General features: G+C 45.5%; 2 protein-coding genes and 1 long non-coding RNA gene across 17 annotated transcripts in view; 2 read left to right on the forward strand and 1 right to left on the reverse strand.

The window, feature by feature from the left end:
• CEP76 (centrosomal protein 76) overlaps positions 1 to 2,151 on the forward strand; it is a 39,062-nt gene extending 36,911 nt beyond the window's left edge. For all 3 annotated transcript variants that reach the window (XR_010152013.1, XM_016933264.2, XM_054671739.2), the window contains one exon: positions 1,782 to 2,151. Coding sequence is in view for 2 of the 3 variants with exons in the window: in XM_016933264.2 (XP_016788753.1) it covers positions 1,782 to 1,798 (17 nt within the window). In the remaining variant the exon portion in view is untranslated. The remainder of the gene's footprint in view (positions 1 to 1,781) is intronic.
• LOC134808648 (uncharacterized) lies at positions 317 to 5,268 on the reverse strand. The gene is made up of 2 exons (XR_010152014.1): positions 5,190 to 5,268; positions 317 to 518 (listed from the first exon to the last, which is right to left on the reverse strand). It is a non-coding gene; the product is annotated as an uncharacterized LOC134808648 (long non-coding RNA).
• The window catches only part of SPIRE1 (spire type actin nucleation factor 1), a 217,520-nt gene continuing 206,652 nt past the window's right edge, over positions 2,240 to 13,107 (forward strand). For 3 of the 13 annotated variants that reach the window (XR_010152011.1, XR_010152012.1, XM_016933260.4), the window contains exon 1: positions 5,993 to 6,428. Coding sequence is in view for 9 of the 13 variants with exons in the window: in XM_016933260.4 (XP_016788749.1) it covers positions 6,092 to 6,428 (337 nt within the window). In the remaining 4 variants the exon portion in view is untranslated. Of the gene's footprint in view, positions 2,607 to 5,850; positions 6,429 to 6,740; positions 7,319 to 10,503; positions 10,573 to 13,107 lie in introns of those variants that run through there. The other 10 variants (XM_054671733.2, XM_054671736.2, XM_003315796.6 and 7 more) reach the window with 8 other exon arrangements.

Below are 13,107 nucleotides of genomic sequence, written 5' to 3' on the forward strand. Positions count from 1 at the left end.
GTCAGGCTGGTCTTGAACTCCCAACCTCAGGTGATCTGCCCGCCTCAGCCTCCCAAAGTGCTGGGATTACAGGCATAAGCCACTGTGCCCAGCTGGGAGGATTCTTTTGAGCACAGGAGTTAGAGGTTGCAGTGAGCTATGATCGCACCACTGCACTCCATCCAGCCTGGGCAGCAGAATGAGATTCTGTCTCTCTACACACACACACAATCAATCAGGAAAAATTAAATAATAGAGGCTTGAAAAAACATTTTTGCATTGTCTCATCAGCAAAGTGTGATTCAGTCTGAAAATTTTTAATTTACACAACACAAAACTCTGGTAAAATTTTATTGATAATTCTCCATTTTTAAGCAATTATTGTCAAACATCAAACTTTGCTACAAAATAAAGATATTTTTGTGCCTGGTTGTGGTGGCTCACATCTGTAATCCCAGCACCTTGGGAGGAAGAGGTGGGTGGATTACTTGAGCTCAGAAGTTCCAGACCAGCCTGGGCAACATGGTGAAACCCCGTCTCTGCAAAAAAGTACAACAGTTAGCCGGTGTGGTCGTGTGCGCCTGTGGTCCCAGCTACTTGGAAGGCTGAGGTGGGAGGACTGCTTGAATCTAGGAGGTGGAGGTTGCAGTGAGCTGAGATCATGCCACTGGACTCAAGCCTTGGCCTCAAGAGCCTGTCTCAAAGAATATATATTTTTGGGCCTTATTTTGTTTTTAATTTCCCACTGGAATTAAGGAGTAAGCTACTGCTTGTCCTAATGTTTGAAATCTGATCAGAATTATGTAATATGACTATAAAAGAGTATTTGGAAAGTTTGTGTTATAGGAAATGTATTTGAATTATCTCAGGCCAACTAGCAGTAATTTGGGGTAAGTCACTTAACATTTGCAGGCTCCAATTTCCATAAGCATAAAATAGTGGCTTGGCCTAAAATTCATATTTATGAGGTCTTTTCCAAGTCAAATCTTCTTAACTAGTTGAAGCTAATAATTACACTTATATTCAGATCAGAACGTCATACATTTATAATGGTTTAAAAATAATTATCTTAAAGGAGAATCACATTAAGTAGGTGAAACGTGATTATTGCTTAGCCTAGTATTTTCCAGGGTCTCTCATGAACCCATTGATACACTATTGTTCACACATTTTATCTCAATCCTCTACTTTTCGTCAAAAAAATTGTTTTTCTTTTTTTTGAGACAAGGTCTCACTGTATCACCCAGGCTGGAGTGCAGTGGCTTGATCTCAGCTCACTGCAGCCTCTGCCTCCTGGGCTCAAGCGATTCTTGCGCCTCAGCCTTCCGAGCAGCTGGGATTATAGGTGTGCACCACCATGCCTGGTTACTTTTTTGTATTTTTTGTAGAGATGGATTTTCGTCACATTGCCCAGGCTGGTCTCAAACTTGTGAGCTCAAATGATGCTCCTGCCTCAGCCTCCCAAAGTGCTGGGATTACAGGTGTGAGCCCCCATGGCCAGGCTCAGGTACATGGGCATTGTAATGTAGGAGAAAGAGCTGAGCTGGTCAGGAGGCCTGAATTCCAGTACCAACTGTTTCATTTACTGCTTCTGTATTTTGTCCTATGACTGTATTTTCTCTTCTGTAAGATAGGAATAATAATATCTGACCCTTCAAGTTGTATAACTGAAGAGCACATTTTGAAAGTATAAATAGCACTACAGATGTATAAGGTATTACAATTGTGGGCAATGAAAATTTAGGTTACAACATTAAAAAATATGCTGTTTTTTCTTCCCCCTTTCTGGTGCACTTTTCTAGGTGAATGTGCCTCTTAGGAGCACTTGTCCAGAAGTGTCTGGGAAAAGCTTGGGCTGCACAGTGATGGTGCTCCCTGAAAGAACAGCACAGCCAGTACCTCCAGAGTATGAAGCATGAAGTACATTTATTCTACAAGAATAAGAAGTAAATATAAAAAAAGTCAAGGATTCAATTTTTAATAAAGTAACAAAATCAACAAAAACAAAATCATATTCAGAGTAACACGGACTTCACAGCACTTTGAAAAAGACATTTAAATGTTGATTTGAGTTGTTCAGACATTTTAAATATGAAGTCATACAGTAAAAATACAATCAATGACTGAAATTGGGAACAAAATATCCTGAACATAAAGGCATTTGAATCTTTAGATTTTTTTTTTTTTCTCTTTGAGACGGACTCTCACTCTGTCACCCTGGCTGGAGTGCAGTGGTACAATCTTGGCTCACAGCAATCTCCGCTTCCTGGGTTCAAGCGATTCTCCTGCCTCAGCCTCCCAAGTAGCTGGGATTACAGGCATGCATCACCATGCCTGGCTAATTTTCTTTGCATTTTTAGTAGAGACGAGGGTTCATCATGTTGGCCAGACTGGTCTCGAACTCATGGCCTCAAGCAATCTGCCTGCGTTGGCTTCCCAAAGTGTTGGGATTACAGGTATGAGCCACTGCGCCTGGCCTTGAATCTCTGAATTTGAATTGAAAATGAGAAAATGGGACAGTGCTGTTATTCCACAGGGGTGCTTGAACTCCACTGAGAAGATATCAACGGCTGGTAGCCTTTGAGTGGTCAGCAGTCACTTTCAGAGTGTTGTGATGATGGATGACGGTAAGGCTTATCAATTTTTTTTCTTCTTTTTTGAGATGAAGGCTCACTCTTGTCACCCAGGCTGGGGTGCAATGGCGTGATCTCGGCTCACTGCACGCTCCGCCTCCCGGGTTCAAGTGATTCCCCTGCCTCTGCCTCCCGAGTAGCTAGGATTACAGGTGCCTGCCACCATGCCCACCTAATTTTTGTATTTTTAGTAGAGACGGGTTTTTGCCATGTTGGCCAGGCTGGTCTCGAACTCCTGACCTCAGGTGATCTGCCCGCCTCGGCCTCCCAAACTGCTGGGATTACAGGCGTGAGCCACCATGCCTGGCCAGCTTATCAAAACTTTAAGGAGTACTGAAAATCATTTAGAAGTTAGTAAGTTATAAGTCTTTACACAAAAAAGAGTCAAGTGTTCATGTTGTATAACTACACTTAGAAGACAGCTAGGATTTTAAAGATTTTCCTTTATTTTGTGTAGAGAAGAAACATCACACAATATTCTACTTGTCATCTTTCCTCAACTTAATTACATATATGCTCACACAGGCAAAATATTTAAGTATATCATACCATGAATTGTTACTTGGCAATAAAAAAAAAAGCCCTTCTGTTGGATGTAACTGTCTTGTGATACAGTGCAGTAATGTCTCCCTCTCAAAATGTGTATATATTTAAAAAAATCATCACTCAAGGAAAATCCTAGTGTTGCAAATTTGTTTTTAAGAATGTATCTTTTGGCCGGGCACAGTGGCTCACACCTGTAATCCCAGCACTTTTGGAGGCTGAGGCGGGTGGACCACTGAAGTCAGGAGTTTGAGACCAGCCTGGCCAACATGGTAAAACCCTGTCTTTACTAAAAATACAAAAATTAGCCAGGCATGGTAGCGTGTGCCTGTAATCCCAGCTACTCGGGAGGCCAAGGCACGAGAATCGTCTCAACCCAGGAGGCGGAGGTTGCAGTGAGCTGAAATCGCGGCACTGACCCTAGCCTGGGCGACAGGGTGAGACTCTGTCTCAATTAAAAAAAAAAAAAAAAAAAAAAAAAGCATCTTTTTCCATTGATTAGAGGGATGACTAAAAAAATAAGAATGCATCTTTTAAAAGATAAAGTTTGGATTTCCTTTACTTTACTCACTTCCTCCTTCCTTGTATTGTTGTCTTCAAGATTTATTTACTGCTCTATGCCAGGGTTAGCAGGTTAATGGCTCATAGATTCCTCAGTTTATTAACCCATTTAGCTTGTTTACTGGTGGGTAAGGCAAAGATAAAAATGTATTTGGCTGTAGTTGTCCCAGTGCAATGGGCAGCAGTATCCCATAAGGCCAGGAGGTGGTAGTGTTGTCCATAAAAGTACACCTTCATTTTTTTTCCTGGATTGTTCAAAATATTTTAAACCTGTCTGTATTTTCAAAATCCACACAGGATAAACTTTTGAAATAGCAAAATTTGGGAATGTTTGTCTGTTTTTAATCAAGAGGACAGAGATATATTTATATGTATATAGTGTCACACATAAGGAATTACATGTTTGCCTCTCTGGGCTTTGGCACACATAGATACTGCATTGTTACAAATGAGATTATGAACCTATAATTAAGTGATGCTACTTTAAGGGGTTGTTTTGTCTCTCTCGTACTGAAATTGTAATAAGAAAGCCTGGGGAGCTTTCTTCTCCTCTTTCAATTTATTATTTTTTTTTTGAGACAGACTCTCGCTCTGTCCCCCAGGCTGGAGTGCAGTGGTGTGATCTTGGCTCATTGCAACCTCCACCTCCCAGGTTCAAGCGATTCTCCTGCCTCAGCCTCCCGGGTAGCTGGAATTACAAGCGTGCGTCACCACACTCGGCTAATTTTCTTTGTATTTTTAGTAGAGACAGGGTTTCACCATGTTGGCCAGGCTGGTCTCGAACTCCTGACCTCAGTGATCTGCCCGCCTCAGCCTCCCAAAGTGCTGGGATTACAGGCGTAAGCCACTGCGCACGGCCCTCTTTCAATTTCTTAATTTTCCTTTTCGTCCTGTTGCTTTTCTCCCTCGTCCCCATCCCAGCTGTATGTAAGATGGTATCTTATTTTAATAGACGGTTGTAATTTAAATAGACTGTTGTAGTTTCTACCGCAAGATGCAATTGTTGAGAGCGTGATTTCTAACATTTTACATAAAACTGCCGTAAAAGGTTTACTGGAACTTAATATACATTGCCTATTTGGTTGATGCTTTCAACACTCTGTAGGGCTTTCACACAGGACTAGCCTCAGTGGAATTTTATCGATTAAATTAATCTACCAATGGGTGATTAAGAATTATCTGTTTTATTGCATATTTAATAGGTTGGGGGGGCGGAATTCTTTCTTTCTACGGCTAATTGCCCTCAGTTCAATTTTACCACTGTGATATTCATTCCACATGCTCTGATGAGTGTGGTACTTGAGACATTACCTTAGTGAGGGAAGGGACGAATGTTACAAATGAATCCGGAAGGACGCTGAAACTAACACCTGCAAATTATGTACGACATGTTTATATTCCAGGCGCTGGTTTAGCTTTTGGGAGAAGTCAGTGAGGAAAACCCGTAAAGATCCCCGTCTTTACGGTGCTTACCCTGAAGTTGGGAGTGGAGAGGGAGGTATTCAACCAGCAAGAAATCGGAAAACGCGCAGAGCGGCCGCGGGGTCACGGGAAACTGCCGGAGGCTTTCAGGGCCCAGGGCCCGGCGGGGAGGCTTCAGCGGGCCCGCATTTTCTTAGGCATCCGCTCCAGGCGGGTTCAAGTTCTCAACCAGACCTTCGGCGATCCAGCGCCTAGGGAACGTCAATGCGGGTGACTTCTCCTGCTGTGCAGGGCGGTGACCCGGGTTGGCGCGCCCAGTTCCCCGCCAGAGTCGGCCGGGGACTTCCCTGATAAATGCGACCCCCTCTTGCCCCTGCGCCCCCCGACCGCGCGCCCGACCCCGCGTGTCCCCCACGCCCCACAACCCTGCACGCCCTACCCGGCCGCGCATCCCCTCCGGACCGTGCGTCGCCGCCCTCACCATCGCGCCCCCAGCTGTGTGTCCCTTGCGACCGGGCCCCCCGACCGGGCGTCACCGCCTGCGACTCTGAGAGCCCTGCGGGCTAGAGACCGTGCGGCCATCTCGACTCGAGGCGAGGCCCTCCTGCCTGGTCCTCACCTCCAGAGCGTGCATCCCCCGGCCCGTGCGGCCCCCTGAGGGGCGGGCGCTGGGCGGCGCTGGACGGCGCGAGGCGGGGCGGGGCGGGGCGCCGGACGCCATCGCGTCGCTACCGGCCGGCGGCTGTCTGACCGGGACTGCAGCCGTGTCCTCGCCGCCCTCCTCTCGCCCACGCCTCCCGGGCACTCGCCTGGTCCCGGCGGCGGCGCGCGCGGCCGCGTTGGGCGGCGGCGGTTCCGGGGATGGTGAGGCGGCGGCGCGCGGCGACGATGCTCCGGAGCTGAGGAGACGCCGGCACACGGAGCGACTGCCGAGCGCAGCGCCCACCCGCGGGATGGCTCAGGCGGCCGGCCCGGCGGGCGGCGGGGAGCCGCGGACTGAGGCAGTGGGCGGCGAGGGGCCGCGGGAGCCCGGGGCAGCCGGCGGCGTGGCCGGGGGCTCCCAGGACGCGCTGAGCCTGGAGGAGATCCTGCGGCTGTACAACCAGCCCATCAACGAGGAGCAGGCGTGGGCCGTGTGCTACCAGTGCTGCGGTTTCCTGCGCGCCGCCGCCCGCCGCCGCCAGCCCCGCCACCGTGTGCGCTCGGCCGCGCAGATCCGCGTCTGGAGGGACGGCGCCGTCACCCTGGCGCCCGCGGCCGACGACGCGGGAGAGCCGCCCCCAGTTGCGGGTGAGGCCGCCGGGCCCCTTTCCCTCGTAGTTCTTGGAACACCCGCGGCTGGGCCGCCTTACCCTCAGCGTCCCCGGCCCTTCCGCCCCCGCCGTCCCCCCCCCCATTTACCACGGGAGACCCCCGGGAGGATCCGGCGGGGACCCGCAGGGGAGGACGGCGTCAGGCCGTGGCTGGCCGGGGCCCCTCGGAGGTCAGAGCCTCGTGGCGGGCGACGGCGCAAATCCGCTGTGCGGAGGGCGTTGGGGCGGCCCTGGGTGGGCCTGGGCCTGCGGACCGCGGGGCGCTCGTCATTGTGCTGCCCGCGCGACAGCTGCCCGCGGCGCGTTTGGGAGCGGTGGGCTGGGCCCTGCTCCGGGCCAGCGGCCTGTGCGCCTCACGCCGTGGCTGCTGACACACGGCCGGGTTCACGGGGTGGGGAGGGCATCGCAGGCTTCACGCGGGGGCTCCGCACGGATCCTCAGTGCCGCTGTCGGCAACACCGCACTCCTCACGGGAAACTAGCAGTATTCCACGTTAGACAGCCTTTCCTCGGTTCGGAAATGTAAAGATGATTCTGAACCGTGAGAATTCTGCTCTTTGGGGAGAAATGGAAAAATAGACTAAATAGTGATTTTTGGCTCCTGGACGTTAGAAAATACTGATTGCATTCCTGTATGTGAAAATTTGTTGTGATGAAAAACAGGCTTGTAAAGTAAAAAGTTGACAGGATGTCCGGATACAAAGAGAAAATGGGCCTTAGTTACGTCATTGTCTAATGTAAAATTTTCAGGATTATGACCTAAACAGTAATTTATAGCCAGGGTTTACTCAGATGCTCATTGAAGAGGAGGAGGAGGTTGAGAAAAGGTTTCTCCCATCAGTTTTTATCTAATTCATTCTTTTGAGAGGCAAGTCTATTAAAAACATAGAAAAACAATCTACCCTCACTTTTAGAAAGTTGATGGAAATGTCAAAATGCTTAAGGTGAAAGATGTAATTTCGAATTAGTAAAATGACATTTAATGAAAACCCTTGTCTAACTTGATTAAAACAATATTCAAGGTTATAGTTATTCTTTCAGTTCCACCAGAACATGTTTTTAACTTTTATTTTTTGGTGTCAGGTAAACACATTTTTATTTACATGCTTTTATCTTTTATTTTTTAGCGTCAGGTAAACGATTTTTTATTTAAAGCCATCTTTTAAATTGTTCTTTTGAAACTATTTCAAATAGCATTTTTGTTTCTTTGATGGGCTTATTGCTTTTAAACTTGGACTTAATCTTAGTGGGAAATACTTGCAATTATAATTTATAGTGTATTAAATGGTACAAAAGATACATTTATAAAATACAGCAATGTCTGCCAGGTGCGGTGGCTTAAGCCTGTAATCCCAGCACTTTGGGATGCCGAGGCAGGTGGATCACCTGAGGTCAGGAGTTCGAGACCAGCCTGGCCAACATGGTGAAACCCCCGTCTCTACTAAAAATACAAAAATTAGCCGGGCGTGGTGTTGTGCCCCTGGAATACCAGCTACTCGGGAGGCTGAGGTGGGAGAATTGCTTGAACCTGGGAGGTGGAGGCTGTAGTGAGCTGAGATCGCGCCACTGCACTCCAGCCTGGGTGACAGAGCGAGACCCCGTCTCAAAAAAAAATACAGCAATATCGTGCCTTGGGATTTAGCTATTTCCAGAGGAAAAATGGTTGTGTGCAGCCTGCTTTTAGAAGCAGCATTGGTAGTGGTGATTTCCGGAGAGAACAAGCCCCCAGTTTACATTGTCTTGTCACTTAAATTTAATCCCAAAATAGTTTTGTTGTCAAAGATTGATAGATTCTCGTGGATGGGTTTTTTCTTTTTTTTTTGGTCTGAATCTTATGTTGAAATGGATTATTTTTTACATCACTAGTGTGAGTGATAACATGTTGATCTCAGTGTAATAAACTGCCTTTATGGAGAAAATAGTGAGTGGAGTTGTTCTCCACAATTCTCAATAGGTTTATAATTCTCTTTCTCAGTTCTGCTCATGACCTGCGCTACCAGTTATGGAGAAGGCCTAATCAAAGTTGTTGATAGAGACTTGAGCATTTTCTGTTGCCTAAAATTATTTAAGACGTTCATACTAAAATATTAGTTTATTTCCTCATTGGATTTAAGAATAGTTGCATGGCTCAGGAAGATACACAGTCTTCTGAAGATTTTATCTTGATTCTTACACTTGATGAATAATTTGGTGGTGTGCACACTTAAAAATTCTATTCCTTCTTTCTTTCTTTCTCTCTCTTTCTTTCTTTCTCTTTCTCTCTCTCTCTTTTTCTTTTCTTTTTTTTTTTTTGACAGGGTCTTGCTGTATTGCCCAGGCTGCTGAAGGCTGGAGTGCAGTGGTGTAGTCATAGCTCATTGCAGCCTGGAACTCCTGGGCTTAAGTGATCCAACTGCCTTGGCCTGCCAAAGTGCTGGGGTTACAGGTGTAACCCACCTTGCCCAGTCTCTTTTCTTTTTCTTTTCTTTTCTTTTTTTTTTTTTTGAGATGGAGTCTCCCTCTGTTGCCAGGCTGGAGTGCTGTAGCACAGTCTCGGCTCACTGCAACCCCTGCCTCCTGGGTTCAAGTGATTCTCTTGCCTCAGCCTCCCGAGTAGCTGGGACTATAGGCGCGTGCCACCACGCCCAGCTAATTTTTGTATTTTTGGTAGAAATGGGGTTTCACCATGTTGGCCAGGATGGTCTTGATCTCTTGACCTCATGATCCGCCTGCCTCGGCCTCCCAAAGTGCTGGGATTGCAGGCGTGAGCCACCGCACCTGACTTCTCTTTTCTGTTTTAAGGAACGTTTGTATTCATGAGACTTCCATTGTAGGGAAGAGTTGGGGAAAATAAGTAAAAATAATTTTTTTTTTTTTGAGATGGAGTCTCGCTCAGTCGCCCAGGCTGGAGTGTGGTGGCGCGATCTCAGCTCACTGCAAGCTTGCAAGCTCCGCCTCCCAGGTGCATGCCATTCTCCTACCTCAGCCTCCCGAGTAGCTGGGACTAAAGATGCCTGCCACCATGCCCGGCTAATTTTTTTGTATTTTTAGTAGAGATGGGGTTTCACCATGTTAGCCAGGATGGTCTCGATCTCCTGACCTCATGATCCGCCCGTCTCGGCCTCCCAAAGTGCTGGGATTACAGGCATGAGCCACCGTGCCCAGCCAAAATTTTTTTTTTTTTTTTTTGAGATGGAGTCTCACTTTGTCGCCCAGGCTGGAGTGCAGTGGTGCAGTCTCGGCTGACTGCAACCTCCGCCTCCAGGGTTCAAGCAATTCTCCTACCTCAGCCTCCCAAGTAGCTGGGATTACAGGTGTGTACCACCATGCCCAGCTAATTTTTGTATTTTTAGTAGAGATGGGTTTTCACCATGTTGGCTGAGCTGGTCTCAAACTCCTGACCTCAGGTGATCCACCTGCCTCAGCCTCCCACAGTGCTGGGATTACAGAAGTGAGCCACGGTGCCTGGCCACACTTTCTTTTTCATTGTATTTATCATGATTATATGTAGTTAGCAATTTGCAACATTTATGTTTTCACATCCATTGATTTCTGTTTCTTTCTTTCTTTTTTTTTTTTTGAGACGGAGTTTTGCTCTTGTTGCCCAGGCTGGAGTGCAATGGCGCAATCTTGGCTCACTGCCACTTCCGCCTCCCGGGTTCAAGAGATTCTCCTGGCTCAGCCTCCCGAGTAGCTGGGATTCCAGACATGCACTACCACGCCTGGCTAATTTTGTATTTTTAGTAGAGACGGGGTTTCCCCATGTTGCCCAGGCTGGTCACGAACTCCCGACCTCAGTGATCCACCAGCCTTGGCCTCCCAAAGTGCTGGGATTACAGGTGTAAGCCACCACGCCCGGCCTGATATATTTTCTAAATGGACGTTTAGGGAAGTTAAGTGATTAGTAACTCTTTGAATCAAATCTTGGTCTTTTAGTGTCTAGGCTTAGTAGTGTTGTGGAATGAAACATTTGGTTTGAATTTGTTTTGTGATTCTTCCCCTTAGATAAGTGACAGTGAGTAAGTTCCCCAATCCCCCTGAGTCTAGCCTTCTGTGTAAAATCAGAATATATTGTTGTTTTCACAGGATTGGGGCATAAGTGAGGATGATACATGTCAAGTGGCAAGACTTGCTGTATAGCAGGTACTCAGTAGGTTTTAGTTTCCTTCTTCCTCTAATCCTGTGGTCCTTTCTCACCACTATACTGTCTCTAGTCCATCTGTTTTATGTTTTTACCAAGAATTGGGGTAAATGTCAAGGTCAGAGTTTCTTAACTGGCACTGTCGGCATTTTTGGCTGAGTAATACTTTGTTGTGGTGGCTGTTGTGTGCAGCATCCGTGATCTGATCTCTAACACTGGATGCCAGTAGGCCCCTCCCCTGCAATTGTGACATTAAAAAAGTCTCTGTCCATTGCCAAATATTCCCTAGGGTGCAAAATCGTCCCAGTTGAGAACCACTGCTCTAGCAGGTGGTGCCCAGGATTGTGTTCAGGGTAGAGAAGTGGATTCTGGCTGTAATCCTCAAGTGAGTGAATCCTTCTACAGGCCATTGTCACTCTGTTGTTGAGCTGAATGAGTCGTACTGGTTCTTGCCAGTACCAGCAGTATCACTCCATTTAGTCCTTTTAGAAGAAATAGTACTTCATAGGCTTTACTGACTTTTTAGGGGACTGAATGTGGTAGTAATTGATTTTAATTCTTTTTTACTTTTAACAGTATTGATACATCTGAGAATGGTTAGATTCAGTTTGAATGAAATAAATAGAAATATGCTATAAGAAAAATAGAAAAATGTTGAAATGTGTCAGAGGCTGGAGACCAATGAAGGAAAAAAATGAAGAATTAGTGAGTTTATTTAGCATTCAGGTAAAACTTAGAGCCAAATTGCTAGCATGGCCATAAAAGTAGTGTGATATAGGACCCAAGAAGATAAATTCAAGAAAAAGGAAAGACTAGCTCTTTAGAGGATCTCTTGAAAGTAAAAAGATTAAATTACGTATAACGTCTTAAAATGAGCAGTATGGTTAAGAAGTATTTCTGTGATGACAGGAGGATAGATTGCGTAGAATCAAGAGAGTTTATGATTCTTGTTTGGTGGCTTATTTAACATTTTATTTTCTCCAGTGTTTATGCAGTTGTAATAATAAGGCTTTGTTGCTTGGGAAAGTTTATTAGGTACAAGTTGATGAAGTTTTAACTTTCACACCCTTAATTAAGGGGTTAAAGACACGCAGGCTCTTTGTATAACTCATAAGTATATACCTGACTGACAATTAGAGCACATTTTGGTATACAGGGTCTTTAGAAAGTAGTAACTGATGCAGTTTAGGTTATAGTCTAGATCTTCACATGGTTAAAAAGCATTTGCTTTTCTGGGATGCCACAAAGAATTATTAATAGCAGTAGTTTTAGAGATTAGAATCATGTGTGGTCTCACAGTCTTTCAGGACTTAAATAAATACCCGTCTGACAACAATCATTTATTTTAACTTTTGGTTTCAAAATTTTTGATGTACCTTTAGTTTAGATGTATAAAGAATCGTTTAAAAATTATGGCCATATGTTGATTTAAAATAATCTTAAGGTTGGTAGAAGGTTTTCCTGAAAGGAACAATGAATGCCTGTGTGCATACTAATAAAGGGATCCCTTGAGAATGGTTTCTTGGTATAGGGAACATTCAGGCTTTGTTTGGGTTTTGAAAAGAGGATACGATCAGTCAAGCTTCTCAGCAAGGTTCATGCTAATTTGGAGGGGAAGATCGTCTTGGCATAAAATCCTATTTGATTTTAAAGAGAGAATATTTGTGGAAAAGGTTGAAATAGTGAAAAAATATGTTGTTTTTGTTTTTGTTTTTTTGAGATGGAGTCTCGCTCTGTTGCTCAGGCTGGAGGCAGTGGCGTGATCTCGGCTCACTGCACCCTCCGCTTCCTGGGTTCAAGCGATTCTCCTGCCTCAGCCTCCTGAGTAGCTGGGACTACAGGCGCCCGCCACCACGCTCGGCTAATTTTTGTATTTTTAGTAGACACGGGGTTTCACCATGTTGGCCAGAATGGTCTACATCTCCTGACCTTGTGATCCACCCACCTCAGCCTCCCAAAGTGCTGGGATTACAGGCGTGAGCCACCGCACCCAGCAAAAAAAAGTTTAAAAACATTTTTTTTGGTCCGCTCTTTCTGTATTTCTTGTGTTCCCATCCTGATCATTAAAGGAAAGGAATATATGAAGTATATGTGTAGGTTTCCAGAGTAGGTAGTGGGGGTGAATGGTAGAATTAGAGATTGGTGAAATGCCTTATCAGTTACAGTAATAGATAAAAATTGTTCTCTTTGAATAATAAGTTCAAATATGTCAGGTTAATTCAATCTAACAAATATGCTTTGAGTTCCTACTATGTACAAGTAGTGTTCTAGTTTTACATGGGTGATGTAAGGGTAAATAGTTCTAGTCATTAAAGAAGACAAAATAAAACAGAAACACAGTGGTGAATTTACCATGAATCTAATGCAGCTTAAACTTCAAGTCCCTTCATTTACACAGGCCCCTTCTAAGTGAGTGGGAGGAGCCTTAACAGTAAGTTTAGATGTTCATTTGCAAAATTAAGATTTTAGCTGTAATTGGATAAGATTGCTATCACTTTTTTTTTTTTTTTTTTTTTTTGAGACAGGGTCTCGCTTTG

The sequence above is a fragment of the Pan troglodytes genome, chromosome 17 (assembly GCF_028858775.2).
Source record: "Pan troglodytes isolate AG18354 chromosome 17, NHGRI_mPanTro3-v2.0_pri, whole genome shotgun sequence".
NCBI classification, from domain to species: Eukaryota; Metazoa; Chordata; class Mammalia; order Primates; family Hominidae; genus Pan; species Pan troglodytes.